This window comes from Salminus brasiliensis, chromosome 21 (genome assembly GCF_030463535.1).
Source record: "Salminus brasiliensis chromosome 21, fSalBra1.hap2, whole genome shotgun sequence".
Classification (NCBI taxonomy): domain Eukaryota; kingdom Metazoa; phylum Chordata; class Actinopteri; order Characiformes; family Bryconidae; genus Salminus; species Salminus brasiliensis.
In genome coordinates, this window is record NC_132898.1 from 30,735,214 (window position 1) to 30,753,302 (window position 18,089).

Genomic DNA, 18,089 nt, shown 5'->3' on the forward strand with positions numbered 1-18,089 from the left:
TCTCCCCGTGGTGCCGGCCATTACTGGTGTCTGCAGGCTGGTGCGTCAGACCTGGGAATGCGACACTTCCCTCCTGGCGAGTAGGTTGCCGACGATGTTGCATCGGTGGCAGTTTGAAGAATGAGAGGCTTGACTGTTTGACAGAGCCCCCCTGGGGGGACAGTATGTATGGGTTGGGTAATTGCTGGTCCAAATTGGGAAGGAAATGGGCAAAAAGGACTCTAACGGGAACCAGAGAAACCCACCCTTCTCTGAGCTGGATTTGCAATACAATAGCACACAAAGCTCACTCAGTACTGTAGAGGTTCTACTAAAAAAAGTCCCGTTCTACCAATTCCCAAGTCCCAATTGATTGGATCATTTTCCATTTAGCATTGACAAGCCTTTTGGGGCAGTGGTGGCTCAGCGGTTAGAGCGCCGGGATATCGCTAACAGGGTTGTGGGTTCGATTCCCGGGCTCAGCAAGCTGCCACTGTTGGGCCCTTGAGCAAGGCCCTTTACCCTCTCTGCTCCCCGGGCGCTGGAGTTGGCTGCCCACTGCTCTGGGTGTGTGTGTGTACTCACTGCCACATGTGTGTGTGTGTGTGTGAGTGTGTGTTCACTACCAGGTGGGTTAAATGCGGAGGACACATTTCGCTGTACAGTGACAAATACGTGAACGTGCACCTTGATGTCAACCAAAACTTGAAAACTGAAATAAACCTGAAATAATGTTTTCAACAGGCGTCATTCTGTTGAAGTTTGGAATGTGGCCCTGGCAATTCTGGACAAATCACAAAATTAAAAAAATCATTGGAAAGTTTTTGAGAGCTGTAAAGGAAACTAGACACTTCATCACCCAGCAGTCTTCTTCTTTAGTTGGTGAAGGAGTTTATTTCCATGGTTTGCAAACCTACCGCCAACCGAAACAGCACCCCTCAATCAACCTTATTTGGCAGTGAGGCCTGCCGAGCCGTAACCTCTGAGGGCACTGCTTTAACCTCGTGAGGAACTCACCCAACACATCTCGGCCCTGTGGCCTTTTGTTTCCAGACTTCTCTTTGAGTTGGCTGCGTTCTTGGCATGACCGTCACGCTGAGTTTGCCAATGAAGGAAAAAAAAATAAAGAAACAGAAACAGGTCACAATTAGTCGCGTTTCTCATAAACAGCCTTAATGATTCGTGAGTGCGTTCTGCTTCTGCTGTGACCAGAAGAGCCTGAAATGAAGCGGAATCAATATCAGCTTTTTTTGATGCCGCTTTCTAAGAAACATTCTCACAAGCCTTGGTTAGACTAATGAGCCTGTTTGTGGAGAACGTTCATTTCGTCTTCATTAATAAGACCACAAGCTCCCATTTTCCCCCCACCCTGATATTGTTGATGTAAGCTACAGAGCGAAACACCTGCTGAGGGATGTAAATCCAACCCCCCGTCATTGGTGCCAGTGTGACTGATGACTCAATTCAGACTCGGGCTGCAGCAAGCCAATTAAAGCTGGCTGACATTCTCTTCAAGCCTTCTTCATGTGGGTTCTGACAGGAGAAGAATGAACATGCCCAAATGACGAGTCAAGGTCAAGAGTTAATCTGTCAGATGAAGAACTTGAGATTCACTTGCGTGTTTATGCAATGCAATATTTCCTTTGCTGTGTGCTTCTCTAATTGTCTCTTATGGTGTGTTTGGTCTTGCAGAACTATCAAGGTGGAGGTGTATGACTGGGATCGAGATGGAAGGTCAGTGACCAGATCTTTTCGTTTTCTTTATCCCTTAAGTAGCCCTTAAATGTCTTTTTGTCTTTTTATCAGATGGCTAATAATGAATATCATATTTACACAAACGTCCCCTTACCCTAAATGTAATCCTTCAGCCTGTAACAGACCTGTTTGGTATCAACACATACACACTCTTACACTTTTCTCAACATAATCAAACCACATCTAAATCTTCATTAAGGACACACACATTTCTTAAGTTATGTGTAACTAAAAATAATAATAAAAAATTCATAGTCATCTTTGGAGAGTTATTGGAGGCTGATTTAGATGATTGGTGCTGCATTAAGTTTTATTTATGTTAAAGTTTGGACGTTAAACATGTCTTGGCTAATCAACTATATCTTATGTAAGTGAAATATTATGGAAAGGTTTTCTTTTAATTTTAAATGAAAACAACCCAATGGTAATAATAATATCTATGATTCTAGTGTTTGGAATATGGTTAGGCCAGCTGTCTTTTATGAAAAAGCAGTTTTATCTGCTCTTTAAATTGAAATGTTTGGCTAGTACACATTTAATGTTAAGAACCACAAGATTATATCATGTATTTCAGTAGTCTAGTAAAAAAAGAAACAAACAAAACAAGATAAACATAATTATTTTAATGTAAATACAACAAAATGAATCAGTAGTCTAGTTCAAAAATAAACAAAATGTATCAGTTTAAAAACTAACAAAATATATCAGTTAGAAAACAAATATAGCAGTTTAAAAACCAACAATGTATCAGTTCAAAAATTTAAAAAAGTATCAGTAGTCTAATTCAAAAATTAAAAAAGTATCAGTAGTCTAATTCAAAAATGAAAAATGTATCAGTAGTCTAATTCAAATATTTTAAAAGGATCAGTAGTCTAATTCAAATATTTTAAAAGGATCAGTAGTCTAATTCAAAAATGAAAAATGTATCAGTAGTCTAGTTCAAAAATAAACATAATGTATCAGTGGTTTTGGTTAAAAAATACACAAATCTTGCATGGCAGTGGATCATATGCTGTTATGGATTTTGGGTATAAAAGTCTACAGCATCTGATTTTGTTTATTTTTCTCATGCAGCCATGATTTCATCGGCGAATTCACCACCAGTTACCGCGAGCTAGCCCGAGGTCAGAGCCAATTCAACGTGTATGAGGTAAGCTGCCTACCAACACCTCAGGCCATCCCATCATCCCTCCTCAGAGACGAGCTCTGCTCCTCTAACCAAACCCCATCCCTCGAGTATAAGTACGAGGCTGCAGGTTGCATTTGCTTTTGTTTTTCAGAGGAAGTCATTAAAACCTCTGACAGACCTCCCGATCGCCCCATCGTTTTCCACTCCACCTCTGCCTTTTTCAGTACTTAAAAATGATCTCACATACTTACCAAGGCACAGCTAAATTATTCCATGCATTAGTAATATTGTCTGCTCGTTCTGCTATTTTTATTTTTTTTTGGTTAGTTTTCTTCCTCAGGTGATTCTGGAAAATAGGTTTTGTTAGCGTTCCCGCTCCGGTGCGCTTGGAATTTGTTTTTGCAGTGGTAATCGCCCGGACAGTACAGCAAGCCGAGCCATTAGACGATGGTGTGAAAAGGGATTAGCATAAGAACGTTCAAGGGATTGAGTTATTACAGTGCAGTTCCCACCCAGAGGAGTTTGCCTGATATTGCTGTCAGTCCCGAGTCTGCAATCATGTCAGATTAACCGCTGACTTATAGGCAGCGCCTGCGAAGATTGTGGAGTGCATTGAGATCCGTTTGTGATGCTCTCGTAGTGGATGTCAGAGTATGGGGGGAGTATGAAACCAAGGAATTATTATATTGTCACTGAAAAATGTTTGGGTCAGTAAACATTATGTGTTATGATTGGACATATGAATGTGTTAGCTTAACCATTTCTAAAGCCAATTTATACATTTTACATTCATAGTATTTAGCTGAGAGTGACTTATAAGGTTACTCTTATTACAGTGGTGGACTCATGTATTGTTAGGAGTCTTGCCCAAGGACTCCTATTGGTGAAGCCCATAGCCATCAAGACCTGGAATCAAACCCCAGTCTCCCACATGGTGCAGTAGCTCACTGGCAGGTAGTGGTGTTATCTGTTGTGCCACATCAACCTTTCAATACCTGGTGAAATCATGGGGGTATTTTGTATATTATGTATATTATGGGAGCTGAAAGACATTTCTATTGGACAGACTTCACTGTTTGGGCTTACATTGGCTAAGCATGACCTAAGCCCCCCCCCCCAGGTTTGTAATAGAGTGTGAAGAACCTTTTAAGGGTCTAAAGAACATTGCCTTTTTTTTTTGTTTTACCAAAGATCTTTACTTAAACATCTCTTTTACAGACAACACATGATTCAAAGAACCCTTTAAAGCACCTTTAATATTTAATAATTCTTTATTTAATTATTATATTTCTTTTTTATAAGTATATAAAGATGTTTAAGTGTACATGATTTTAAAAAGATTCATCTGTAAAAGTTAATAAAAAAATAAATTAAAAATAAATTTAGCTTAAATCTTAAATGATAAACTCTTGCCCATCTCAGACTGTATGTGAGACATTTTGAGGGCTTGTCAGACTGGGTGGAACTGGAACAATAAACCTAGAAATGCATTTGGGGGCTATGTTTATAACAGTACAATTACAGGCCCATCTGTTGCCAATTTGTCAGCCATCCTCTACGCCATTCATCATTTTCTGACTACAGCCTCTCTAATAATATTAAACCGATATAATATACCCACCCAAATAATATCAAACCGATATTATTTGGGTGGTGGTGGACTACTCTCAACCCAGCAATGATGCTGACTTGGTACTTCCACAGTGGTGTGTGTGTGTGTCTGGTGCTGGTGCACATTGATGTTCCACAGCTCAATAAACATTGTACGAAATGCAAAATCAGGCCAAATTAAAATGATACAGCTACAAATAATTTTTTATTCTTATTTTATTAGGATTATAATTTATATTAATTGTAATGTAATTACAACTTTTTATTATTTAGTTTAGTAAATCAAGCCTCCAAAAACATTAATAAATGAGCTGCAGCAGAAACTGATTAAATATTGTGTAAGATGTTTAGTCTGTGGCTCCGCCCCCTTAGACTGTTTACTGTTTATTTCCATCTGCAGGTTAGAGCGCCCCTATAACATGGAATAGGGGAGGCCTTCCTATTCTCAGATGACTGATCATGGCGAGTTGTGATGTTAATGTGATTCAAACCCAGAACTTGATTAATCCGAGTCTTTTGACAAGCAGGCAGTTAGACAGTCACTCCTCTCTAAAGCTGTGAAGCTGTGTACATTTCTGTGTTTAAGAAATAAGCGAAGGTAAATTTACTCAGAACTCTGTAATTTTGCAGCTCTAGACCGGCCCTACGGCCTAACTGCTGCTCAGCAAGGTCTCAGTGCTCCACTGTCAAAAGCTTGCACAGTATTTAATCAATTTCAGCTGCAGATGCAGGGGAACTTAAGAGACCTTCTGACTTAAGTTGAGAGTTAAAGATGTATAAATCTCTATAATCAGTTATGGCATCATTTTAAGTTGGCCCTTGGTCCTGACCGCTGACAAAGGGCTACAGGATTGAGCATGATGGCAAATGGACTGCACATTTGCTTTCTATCGTCCTCCGGTAAACTCCTAAACCATTTTTCCTGCCGCTCCGATGTTTACCTGCCTGCTGAACGGATGCTTGACACGGCAAGCAATTAATAAGTCAGGGCTTGAAAGTTCAGATTTTCTATTACCGCACCTGACCTTGACTTCAGCATAATAGAGGCCATTTGAGCTATCGATTGTGCAGAGTTTGAAGAATCGCCCCGCGTTAGTGGTCTTTTCACTTCCGCTGCCGGCCGCAGGTTGCTAGCAGGTGGCCGCTGCCGCTTTGTGTGGATATCAGCACTTTAACCGCCTCTCGCTTTGTGCTTGCACGGACAGTGGGCCCGGCCCCGGCCCCCGGCCACATCCATCTTCCTCGCTCCACTTTGTCAATAATATGGATGACCCCGCTGCTGCTGGCCCTGACTATCTTCCCCAGCACCACAATACATATGGAGTCAAATGCCAGCAGTGTGTGTAGCTCGCTCGGGCTTCACCTTCTCTAACTTCCCTATTCCATTCTCCAATTTTCTGCCTCTATCTCATCCCACTGTGACCCTTTTTTTGCTTCCACCTCCAAAGCTGTTTCATTCCGCATGTAGGGAAGCGCAACTAAAGGAGTAAAAGGAAGGTGCCTAAAGGGTTCTTCGGAGCGGTGCTGTAGAAGAACTACAGTATGTGGGTAGTTCCCTGAAGAGCATCTCAATGGACTGTTCTTCAACCCCTTAACACTCCACGGCTTATCACACACTGTTCTTTAGAAACAGACGGCGCTCCATATGACCCCTGCTAATCTATTAATCAACCTTTAATTAAACTCGACTACATTGAGGGTGACCCTCATTTATAATGTAGCTCAACTGATACATAAAATAAAAATACTAAAAATTACAATTACATACTAAAAATGTAATTGCAGAATTTCTATATTCTAAAAAAGTAAGCTACAAACCATCTAAGATCAATTATAATAGTTAAACCCAAATGTTAAATAATGCAAATAAAAAAAATATATAAAAAATAATTAACAAAAATAATACAATTTGTGAAAGAACAAGAAACTCAGTTAATAACACTGATTCAGCCCAGATGTTCAGTTTCCAGATCAGTAAATTGGGCCCCAAAAACATTAATAGATGAGCTGCAGCTGAAACTGATTAAATATAGTGTTAGATGTTTAGTCTGTGGCTCCGCCCCCTTAGACTGTTTACTGTTTATTTCCATCTGCAGGTTAGAGTGCCCCTATAACATGGAAAAGAGGAGGCCTTCCTATTGTCAGACGACTGATCATGGCGAATTGTGATGTTATTGTGGTTCAGACCCAGAACTTGATTAATCCAAGTCTTTTGACAAGCAGGCAGTTAGACAGTCACTCCTCTCTAAAGCTGTGAAGCTGTGTACATTTCTGTGTCTAGCCGTTTCAGCTCTAGACCGGCCCTATGGCCTAACTGACTGAAATATATAACGAAATAATTTTAAAAAAAAAATACGCTTTGTGAAAGAGCAAGAAACCCAGATAATAACACTGTTTCAACCCTGATTTTCAGGTTCCAGATCAGAGGCAAATCTGCACTCACTCAGTGTCGGCTTGATTGCTATTAGCGAACTGTTCAAAGACGTGATCCGAGAGCTTGCTGATGTTTCACAGGCGCCCGAAAGATATCTAGCAGTCTAAATATCAGAGGCCGGATTCACAAAAGCGTCTCAAGATACAATCCTTCACAAACTTCATCCTTCACTAAAAAGATCAGTTGGTCTCCTTCAGAAATCTTCTTAAGAATTCATTAATTTTTTTTTACTTTTGTCTTCAGAAACATTCTAAGAACGACTGATATGGTTTAAAAAATGCAAATATATAATATTTCCTTAATCTTACGACAGTCTCACACTTTCATTTGAGAAGATAAGCCAAGAAAATGATCAAGCTGCTAGAAGTTAGATTCAAGGTTAGGTTAGGGTTAGGTGTAGGGTTCTTTACATTTACCTCTCTATTACAGACATGTTTTTAAGAAACCAAAAGTGGTTCTTCTATGGAATTGCTCCAAAGAACGACTGGCAGACTGTGATCTGAGCATTCATGTGGGGATGACATGAGTGGGTTTCAGCTGGGCAGGGGCTCTGAGTGAGGTTGTACATGTGTTTTTTTACTGGGACTCAAAATGGGCCCCAGCGTTACAGCCCACCTTAATCTCACATGGGTCTCATCTAGGCCCCATATGCAGTGTAAAACGCAGATACGGCCCATGTCTAACCCCTTAATCACTGATCCTTGTGGGGTACTATATATGGGATCAACAGGAGGGAACCCTGGGTTTCCAGTTGGGCTACACACACAGGCCCCGCATGGAGTTCTTCCATGGCATCGCTCCAAGGAACCCTTTTGGCTCCATCATCCTTTTTGAGTGCAGCCCCTCGAGTTCCTTTAGTTGCTGCGGTGGAAATGAAACAGCCTGGGAGGTGGGAGAAAAAAGGCGTCAAAGTGGGACGAGGCAGAGGCAGAAAATTGAGAGAATGGAAGAGTGAGATTATTCATTGCGGCACTGTAATGCTGCTCGTGTCTCGCCGGTAAGGGAAGAATTCCATGTGACATCACATTTGCCTGCAGTTTTGTGGGGGCCACTGGTTTAGCGCCCTAGCTACATCCTCTACAGATGGAGGCGGCTTGGAGATTAATCATTAATTGATTTCTTTTCCGAGACACCTCGCCGTGAACAAAAGAGCTGTTTGTTATGCATTTAACGAGTCCATATCTCATTTCCACACAATCTGATCTGTGGGAGCTGATTTACATTCAGGTCCTGAAGCCAATCTTCTGCCCGGTTTGTAGGTGGTGAATCCAAAGAAGAAGATGAAGAAGAAGAAATACGTCAATTCAGGCACGGTGAGTCAAGCTGTGAAATCACACAATTACACACACACAGAAATACACACACATACAGTTGTAATCGAAATTCTTCAGACCAATGCAAATTAGGCTTATTAGCAATATTTACAAACTCTCAACTGTTCCCAACAAACCAATCAAACAAGACTATTTTAAATATCTCAACACAACTAATAGAACAAGTGTTTTCTCCAAATTCAGCCCCTTTTATGACGACCACAGTCTCAGAATTATTCAACTCCTTCATCACAAGCATCTTTAGTACTTAGTTGAGCACCATCTGCTGTTCTGACCTGCTGCAAACCTGATGCACTAGCTTCTGGCAGCGTTCCTGAGCAATCTCAGCCCATTCCACATGAGAAGTTACCTCCAGGTCACCACATTTCTTGGGTTTGCTGCTGCAACTACCTTTCTTTAAATTCCACCAAAGATTTCCTATAGGATTCATGTCAGACGACTGTGACGGCCACTCCAGAATCTTCCAGGACTTCTTCTCAAACCAGGCCTTGGTGGACTTTGCAGTATGCATGGGATAATGGGCCTACTGGAAGGTCCAATCCGGCCCTGACGTCAGATTCCTCACAGAAGGCATGAGGTTTTCCTCAATCATTTGTCCTTCTGGAAAGTTGCCAATTTGGAAATACAAGGTTTTTGCATATATATATATATATATATCATCGCTGTGTGTGTGTATATATCTCGTATGCCCAGCAGGTGCACAAACACACACTGAACACACACTCCTTTAATAATGACAGTCTCTTCTGCTCATTTATATACGCGAAAAAACAAAGCGAAGGCATGCGGCTTCCACCTTCGAGAACACCGGCTTCCTGCCTTAATTGCTTTCTCCTTTCACACTCGGGCTAATTAAAAGCAAAGCAAAGAAAGAAAATAATAATAATAAGCGCTGGACACCTCTATCCGCAGCTGCAGCGAGACTGCGCTCGCCTGTGACGGCTCCAGAGTCTGAGCGCGCCGTTGTGCATTGTATTTAGCAGATGGTGAGGGTTAAAGGCCAGTAGTAGCCTCCGCTAAAAACGTGTGTATGTGTGTGCGAGACACAGAGCGTGTGTGCTTGAGAGAGAAATAGAGGTGAGTGGGCGGATGGAGGACGTGAAAGTGGATATGAAAGCGGGCATTTGTAGCTCAGGAGAGCTAATGTGACATGAGTGTGTTACGCAGACTGATGGCAGCCCCCAAACACCCCTCATTTCCTCCTGCATTACAAACTCAGGCTGGCAACATCCGCTAACTTTGGCTCTCCTGCCTGCCATCATCAGTCATTGTCTCATTCATAACACATGGGGGGGAATTCAGCAGGCAGGTTTAGATATGAGAACATAATCTGCTAATCCATTTGAGAGAAGGCCTCGTATTAGGCATTCCAGAAAGAACATATGCTGCCTCGACTAGGCCTGAACTACTAATAGGATATTAATAGCGCTCGCAATTTAGACTCTGCAGTTTGCTAATTCGCAAGACAGCCATTATCAATCCATTCAGCTCTTTGTGCTTTAAAAAGTGCTGCATTGAGCTAATGTGAACGTACACAGCACTTCCACAGTAACGGAACATTGATTTTATTCATTATTCAGGTGGAAATTTAAAAAAGTGACACCGCTATCGAATATTGCATTAATATACTGTATTTGGAATCACTTAGTAAAGCTATACTTGTATGTATTGTATGTAAAAGTATTGGGACACCTACACACTACACCTACAGGAGCTTTTATGTCAACTCATTCTACATCCATTGACATTAATATGGAGGTGGTCCTCCTTTGCAGCTCTAACAGCAGGTTGGTGACTTTTCTGCACTATGAGACTGCTGAGCTAATACCACTTACAGCACCCGGCGACCCTGCTTTGTGACTTCCTGAATGCTTCCACTTGTCAATAATACCACTCTCAGCCGATGCAGGAATATCTTGCAGGGACGAAATTTCACCAGCTGGCCAGTTGACCACGCTGGAACTCCAGTATTTCAACCATCGGCCAGTCTGGGTTGCCTTACTTGAAGATCCCTTAGCCCACATGTCCACATGAGACTCCCACGCCTCCCACTAATATAACTCTGCTCCCCACTCACTTTGGTGATTAATCCACAGTCCATGTACGTCCTGACCTGCTGATGATGTCACTAATTTATTGACCATTAACCCCATAATGCAGAAAGGCTTATTACACACTAAGGTGTATTACTCAGTAATAGAAGTCTCTGGTAATGTAGACCGCAGACGGGATGTTTAATAAGGGGTCAAATTAGTTGCCAGCAAATTTGGTCGTTGATTTTAGTCAAATAATCGATTAGTCGTTGCGCCCCTGCAGTATAATTATCTATTTACAGAAGGTAAACACCAACAGATGCTATGAAATCGTAAAATTCATAAAAAAAAGTTTTTTACTTGTCACTCAAATTAATATGCTGATGATGTCATTTGCATTGAAAACACCCAGCTCCGCTCAGCTTCGCACTAAGCTGAAATGTGTATTCTTCAATAGTGTATTCTTCTCATGCAGGTGACCCTGCTGTCTTTCTCAGTGGAATCCGAATTCACTTTCCTCGATTACATCAAAGGAGGGTGAGTAGATAAGCGAGGTTTGCAGACGTGGAGTCTTTGCTACTGTTGCTTACAGACGGTTTAACCCCTTAACCCTCCAGGGCTTTTTATAGACCAAGGTGTATTACTCAGTAACCACAGGGGCTTCTGTGCAAACTGGTGGGGTTATTCTCTGGTAATGAAAAATGTTTGGAGTAACACTTTTGGCTGCCAGCGAGACGTAGACTGTTTAAGGGGTTGAAGAACTGCAGCAAAGGGTCCATCTGTAAAATCTGCTTGTGTTTTGCACCAGCACCTTGTTGCGTAACTCTTTTTTATATGTCCATTTTTTCCACCGTGTCTCGTTCCATTTAACTAAATGCCTTTTTTTTTTGCTGCAGGGCCTTTAAGACTGATATATATGTCAATTTCCTCTGTTCTTATTGGCTGCCCTGTTTTATGCATTGTTTAAAAAGCAGCCCAGGCTGGAGCACACCTTATAACTTCAGCATGAATGGGCGGGGCTAAACTGCTGTAGGCTGAATAGCTAAATGTGTAAATGTAAATAGTCTCATAATTTGCATTGCATGTTTTGGTTCTTTAACAGTGTTGACATATTCAATCAAACTCTGTTCTGTCAAAAGAGTGAGGGAAATTTCAGTGATGTAAGCCCTTCTACTAATTAGAAGTTCCAGTAGAGATCATATTAGTCCCAGCATGCCCAGTGTACGCATATCTCTTTATCCTTTAGAATTAAGCCGGCTGACTGATATATGTGAATGACCTCTAATCCGATGGGCTGCCCTGTTTTATGCATAGTTTAAAAAACAAGCAGCCCAGGCTGAAACACTCCTTAGAACTTCAGCATGCATGGGCGGGGCTAAACTGCTATAGGCTGAATAGCTAAATGTTATGTAAATAAATGACACCATAGTTTGCATATTTTACAATACAGACTGGCAGGTGATGAGTTTTGAATTGCTTCCATCTTTAACAGTGTTGACGTATTCAATCAAACTATTTTCTGTCAGAGGAGTGAGGGAAATTTCAGTGATGTGGGCCCTTCTACTAATTAGAAATTCCAGTAGAGATCATATTAGTCCCAGCATGCCCAGCATATGTACATCTCTTTATCCCTTAGACTTAAGCCGGCTGTTTTTTTGCTATTGTGCCTTCAAGATTTAAATATGTAAATGACCTCTAATCCGATGGGCTGCCCTGTTTTAAAAGGATAAAGGATAAAGGTGCACGTATTCGTCACTGTACAGTGTGGACTGTACAGCGAAATGTGTCCTCCGCATTTAACCCATCTGGTAGTGAACACACTCACACACACACACGTGTTAGGGGCAGTGAGTACACACACACACCCAGAGCGGTGGGCAGCCAACTCCAGCGCCCGGGGAGCAGAGAGGGTAAAGGGCCTTGCTCAAGGGCCCAACAGTGGCAGCTTGCCGAGCCCGGGAATCGAACCCACAACCCTGTTATCGATATCCCGGCGCTCTAACCGCTGAGCCACCACTGCCCTGCTCAAGAAGCAGTCCAGGCTGAAACACTTCCACAACGAAGTAAGAAGTGGCCTCAGTCTAACGGGCATTATTATATTATTATATATTATATATTATATTATATTATTATATTGTCATATTATTATATCAGCTGAACGGGCAGATACACTGTATGATAAAGTATATATATGTAAATATATTTAAATGTGTTGCTTTTTATGATGTTCCAAGAGCAGGGAATTGAGAGCTGGCTTGCTGCCCATATATGGACAGTGTGGACAGTTTTTCTATAATTCTATGATTCCCTTTGATACGTTATCAATTCTATGTGCTTTGGTTCAAGTCTTTCAGTCATAGGCTAAGACCTGACAATGAGAGCCTCATTTTTGCAGAAGATAAAGAGCAGTGTGGTGAAAAACAAGGGCATGCTGTGATTGGCTAGTCTTTTAAACGCTCTGACATTTCACCGGGCGGACGGGGCGGACTCCGCTGTCATCTCCCTGAATGAATCAGAGCGCCGCTGGCACGTCCAGGGCCGCATGAGTGAGCATTAGACGCCCTTTTCCCAAACGTGGACCTACTTGGGCGAGATTTTTTTAAGGAACCCACTCAGAGCGGCTATTGTGTGACAGATATGATTTGAAACGGTTCCAGCGCTTTTAAACGCTCGCTCAGTCCGATATTATTCTCTACAGAGAGAGCGGTGACCTTCAGCGCCGCCCTTGGAAACACTAATTCTGATCCAAACTCCCAACACTTTCAGCAGTCTTTAGCCACATTTGAAGATATTAGTCTGCATAGGAAGCGTTACATATATTAACATTACCATAATTACCACAACCAGCACTGCTCCCAGCGGACCACATAAACACACTTAAACTACACACACATGTTCAGGGAATAGAGATCCCTCAGTGTAAAAATACAATGTGCAATACATACCGCCCCCATGTGCAATTAAGAGTCATTTGCAAGTACCTGTAAATAACCTGTAAATAATATTGTTATTGCTTTTTACTTTTATTATTTATATTTTGTGTATATAGTGTACATTATTTATCTACGTTATCTACGAGTGTCTTGCTATCCCTTTTCTGATGTGACACTGAGAATTTCCCCACTGTGGGACTAATAAAGGATTATCTTATCTTATCGTAAACACAAACGCATATTAAAGGGCCCATATTCAAGATATTTTTCAGACGTTTGCAGAGATAAAATATGAAGGAGGCTTTACTGGGAGATTCCCAGTCCACGGTCGTAGTCAGAATACAGGCATGGGTCAGTTCCTGAAAGCAGATGAGAGGAAAAATAATATAAAACACTACACACAGCAAACTGTCCAAAAACTGCCCAAATATTAACATTACAATAACACAAACACATGTTAAAGGACCCATATTCAAGATATTTCTCAGACATTTGCAGAGATAAAATACGAAGGAGGCTTTACTGGGAGATTCCAGTTCCAGAAACCTGCGAGGCACAATAATATAAAACATTACACAGAGCAAACTGTCCAAAAAGGGGACATGGTCCAAAAACACAAGCAGAGGGTCAAAGTCCAATATCCAACGGGGCAAAGCTAAAGAACAAAGGTAAAGGTCATACATAATAATACATACACAGAAATAACGCTCAGTAGATCTCCAAAAGGGATGCAATACCTCCAGCTTTCCTATCCTAAAGCCCGGGTTTATAGGCGACACTACTTCAGTCATCTGATCAAAAACACAGAGGACAGTCATTAGTATTCAGGAGCATGAAGTCATGTGACTTCCTGGACAGTTCTCTGGGATTTTGTCATTAGTTGGCTGAGTAGAAGTCATGTGATTCAAGACCCAATCCAACAAGGCAAAAAACATTTCTCATTTATTAATACGTTTATTAATTCTGTGTATTAGAATTTAACCGGCAGGTTCTGTTAGTATGGGTCCCGCCTCAGAGGGCTGGCCTGTGTTGTGTCCTGGCTGAAACGCTACTTATAACTTTAGTGTAAATGGGTGGTCCTTAAGCACTGCATGCTGAATATGCAGATACATAGATATTAATTAATTAGAGTAGTTACTTATAATAATTTATATAGAACAGTAGAAAGCTGCTTGTGTGGGCAGTCAGTGTTTATCTTCTCAGGAAAACACTGATAAGATTCCTACAGAAGGTTGTGGTGGTGGTTCTCCATCACTGTGTTCATCATTAGAACATCTCCAGAGTTCTCCTCATGGAGTCTAGTATTATTTAGAGTTCTCCTCAAATCAACACCTGGATTGGTGGTAAATCAGGGCTTAATGATGGTAAATTAGGTGAGCTGCTGCTGCTGCTGCTGATGATGGAATTGAACACATCCTCCACGCTGTGCTGGATACATTTTCCGCCATCCTTAAAAAACATGGCCATAATGACACACTGCTTAAAGCAGCATTATGCTAGAGTTATAGTATTATATTAGCTAGTAGTATTTTCTTCTGCTCATGGGCTCCCCCTACAGTTGTGAAGCGTAATTCACATTTACACCACTGCTGTAAATACAAACCACACTATGAGACAGCTCATGGACAGCTGTACACATGCATTTCTGGACAAGCTGAGAGATCAGTAAGCTTTATCTGAAGGTGTATAAGCATATGAACTGAGGCGGTATAGAAATTCTACAGGATTTTACACTAATATGACTCTATGGGTTACGCAGCGTCACACAGCAGCTCTGGAGAGAGGTTCTCCTCCGGCAGCTCCACCACCAAAGCTCCATAGTGCAGTAGCTGCAGCGTTTCGGCCCGGAGTGGAGTGGGAATGACGCGGTCGCCACTCTCCCCCTGTTACAGTCAGTTGGGGTATCCGCATGATCCTGTTCATTCATGATTCATGATTCAAGCTGCTGTTTTAAGGTAAAATTGCTACATAGTGCTGCTTTAAAGGACTCTGTGAACGTCACTAACACTTCAGGTTCAAACCCAACATTGTGTTAAACCCCAAATATTCAAAAACGTTTATATAATTTTCACATTATTTCAAATATTTACACACATATGGACACAGAATTCAGTTCAATGTGGTCATTTAATATATTTAATTTAATTTCAAATAAATATGGGTCTGTTATTAAATGTAGCATGGAAGTGTACTGTATAATGAACCCCTTGCCTCATTAGACTTAGAGGCACAATAAAGACAAAACAAGGACAACAACGGCATAATTACACCGCAAGGGAAGGTGTCTGCAATGTGAATAAGCTGCTGCCATCCTCATCTGAACACAGCGCAGCTCCCAGCAAGATCAATTTTATCTGGCTTGTGCTCTACAGGCACTCATTTAACTTGCATGCTTTTCCTTTCCCAGACACATCTGACAACAAATGGTGCTAGGAACAATTTTTCTTTCACTGCCCAAAAAGAAAGTGACCGAAGGCTGTTGGCTCTTAGCGAGTTGCTTTTGCAAATGATTGGCTCTGTTTCGCAGAGAAGAATTGGCCACTCCAGAAAGCCTAATAGTCTGTTTCTAACCACAGCCTGGGTATCGTCAGACAGAAGCTCTGGACATAAGATGGTGTGGGAAGGAATTCCGCTTTCAGCAGGCAATCGAAGTCAAGGCTACGTTCTAGGGCGGTTAAAGGGAAATTCAATGAGAATCCCTATCCGACCGTTTTCTGTGGTACGGACCCACAGTCGGGTCTGTACGTATTTGGAAAGTTGCGGTTTCGTAGTTTTGCCTCTGTAGACCAACACGAAGGATGTGACTGAAGTCAGACTTTCAGCTTTAATTCAAGGGGTTCAACTAAAAAATTGCATTGAACCTGTCATGACAAGTTAGGCCAGACACAGAGCGATGAACACTCGCAGAGATGCACCAATGCAAGTAAAGGGGGCAAGTGAGCCAAACATGTAGCAACTAAAGAGCATAAATGTGAATACCGTGATCAACAGAACCAGAACATGGCAAACATGAAGGCGGAATTAAACAGCCCTGAGACCGGGGGGTTAGCTAGGGAACCAGCTACTAGACAAGAGCTGCTAGGCCAACCCAACCTGGAACTAGGTGGAACGAGAGCTTGAAGATCAGCTGCAGAACCCAAACAGCAATGCTGAACAGACCTGGAATCGAAGCTTGACCATGAACGGTATCACTGGATAAACGAGCGAACCTCGTCCGACACTAGAACCTCCGTGAAGCTCTGTAGTAGTCGACGGAGTCGAGCAGAAGCTGACCTAACGCTGTCCAGATCTCGGAAGGTAACCTCTCGGACAACCTCGAGGTTCTTGGACCGTAGACTGCCTGCAGTTGCTGCTTATTTGTGGGTCTCAATTGTGGGTCATTTGGGGGGAGGTCAGGTGAGCGACTCAGCTCTTTAAAAACATGCATTTCTTTGCTGTAAGAAACTCTTGGGTTGCTTTTGTTGTATGTTTTGGGTCATTGTCCTCTACCATAAGGTCTCTACCATAAAGCAACATCTTATCAGGTGCCCACCCTCCATTACCGACTATATTGAAGCTTACGTTTATTATTATTATTATTATTGTTATTATTATTATTATTTATCAATAATTTCTAAGGGATTCTAACCAGAGGAGGATGGCCCTCCCAAGGTTTCTCCCTCCAGCTCTGAGGGGTTATATGCATTGTTGACCTTTAGTGTTATTACCGAATCTCTGTAACGCTGCTTTGCGACAGCTTGAGTTATAAAAAGTGCTATATTAATAAATCTGATGTGATCCGATTAAAAATAATTAGTTACATTTTTTTTCTTCACAATCTGAGCAGAAAGTAGAGCTCGATATACTTCATAATTCATAATCCTGCAGTCCCACCATCAGTAAACACCAGTGAAACACCATTTCCACTGCAGCCCAGCCACACAAGCCCATGCCAGAACAGTGCCTCCACCATGTTTGACACATGATGTGGTATTGCTTCAGACCATGTAATCCACTGAGCAATGACCAGGGGCAAAAGTTTCATGTGTAGACAGTAAACCTTGCGTCTGAAAGGTATTGTGTACATATGTACACACTGTCTAATAGCAACTGTTTAGTAGCTGTCTCAATGTTAGAGCAAAAGCTTGGGAAAAAGGTGCGAATGGGTTCACGAGCCCTGGTTCTCACAGTTCGGAACAGTCCAGGTTTGTGCTGCTAAAGTCCTAGTTTGGTCTTGACCATGACTATGAGACCACGAGTCTGCTGGATCTACAGTAGCTGGCTTAGTGTAGAACGTGTTAGCACATAGTGTACGACTGTCTCCCCCCAGGCAGATGTAAATATAATCGGCGGTCTGGACTGGTGAGTGGCGTGTGGGTCTTGAGTGTAATGTGGAGTGACAGCAGGGTGAATCCGGTGCCAGAAAGATGAAGGGAAAATGATGCGGCTGAGTGGCTGGGTATGGGCGAACCTGACTGGACTCTAAGGGCAGGGAGGCCTGGGGATGTTGCAGGGGTCATGCTGCCAGGAGAGCTAATGTAGCCACAGGGTTGTGTAAACATCAGAAAGGTCCGATGTGAGGCCATGTCAGAAGATGTGGCGTCCCGCAGGACTCAAAATCTAAGAAAGTAGAACACAAGAAAGTAGAGGTGGGCAATATGACAAGAGTCACAGTGCTCGAAGACATTTCTGAGGTTTTGAGGTTCTAAGGAGTTTGATAAGCTGTGAAATAATCAAAAAATTCAAAAAATTATATAAAAAATATGGGTGTAGTCATTTTCTACTCAGTCAAGTCAAGTTCATTTATATAGTGCTTTTCAGAACCCTAAGCAGCTTTGCGAAATCTGGATTCAGACCACTATTGAGCCCGCCAGAGGCCACAGTAACAGGGAAGAACTCCCT

General features: G+C 42.0%; 1 protein-coding gene across 1 annotated transcript in view; it reads left to right on the forward strand.

Annotated features, from left to right (window-relative positions):
* cpne5b (copine Vb) overlaps positions 1 to 18,089 on the forward strand; it is a 185,869-nt gene that overhangs the window by 126,611 nt on the left and 41,169 nt on the right. Inside the window, exons 10-13 of the mRNA XM_072665400.1 lie at positions 1,672 to 1,713; positions 2,809 to 2,884; positions 8,168 to 8,221; positions 10,751 to 10,812. Of these exons, the coding sequence (XP_072521501.1) occupies positions 1,672 to 1,713; positions 2,809 to 2,884; positions 8,168 to 8,221; positions 10,751 to 10,812 (234 nt within the window). The remainder of the gene's footprint in view (positions 1 to 1,671; positions 1,714 to 2,808; positions 2,885 to 8,167; positions 8,222 to 10,750; positions 10,813 to 18,089) is intronic.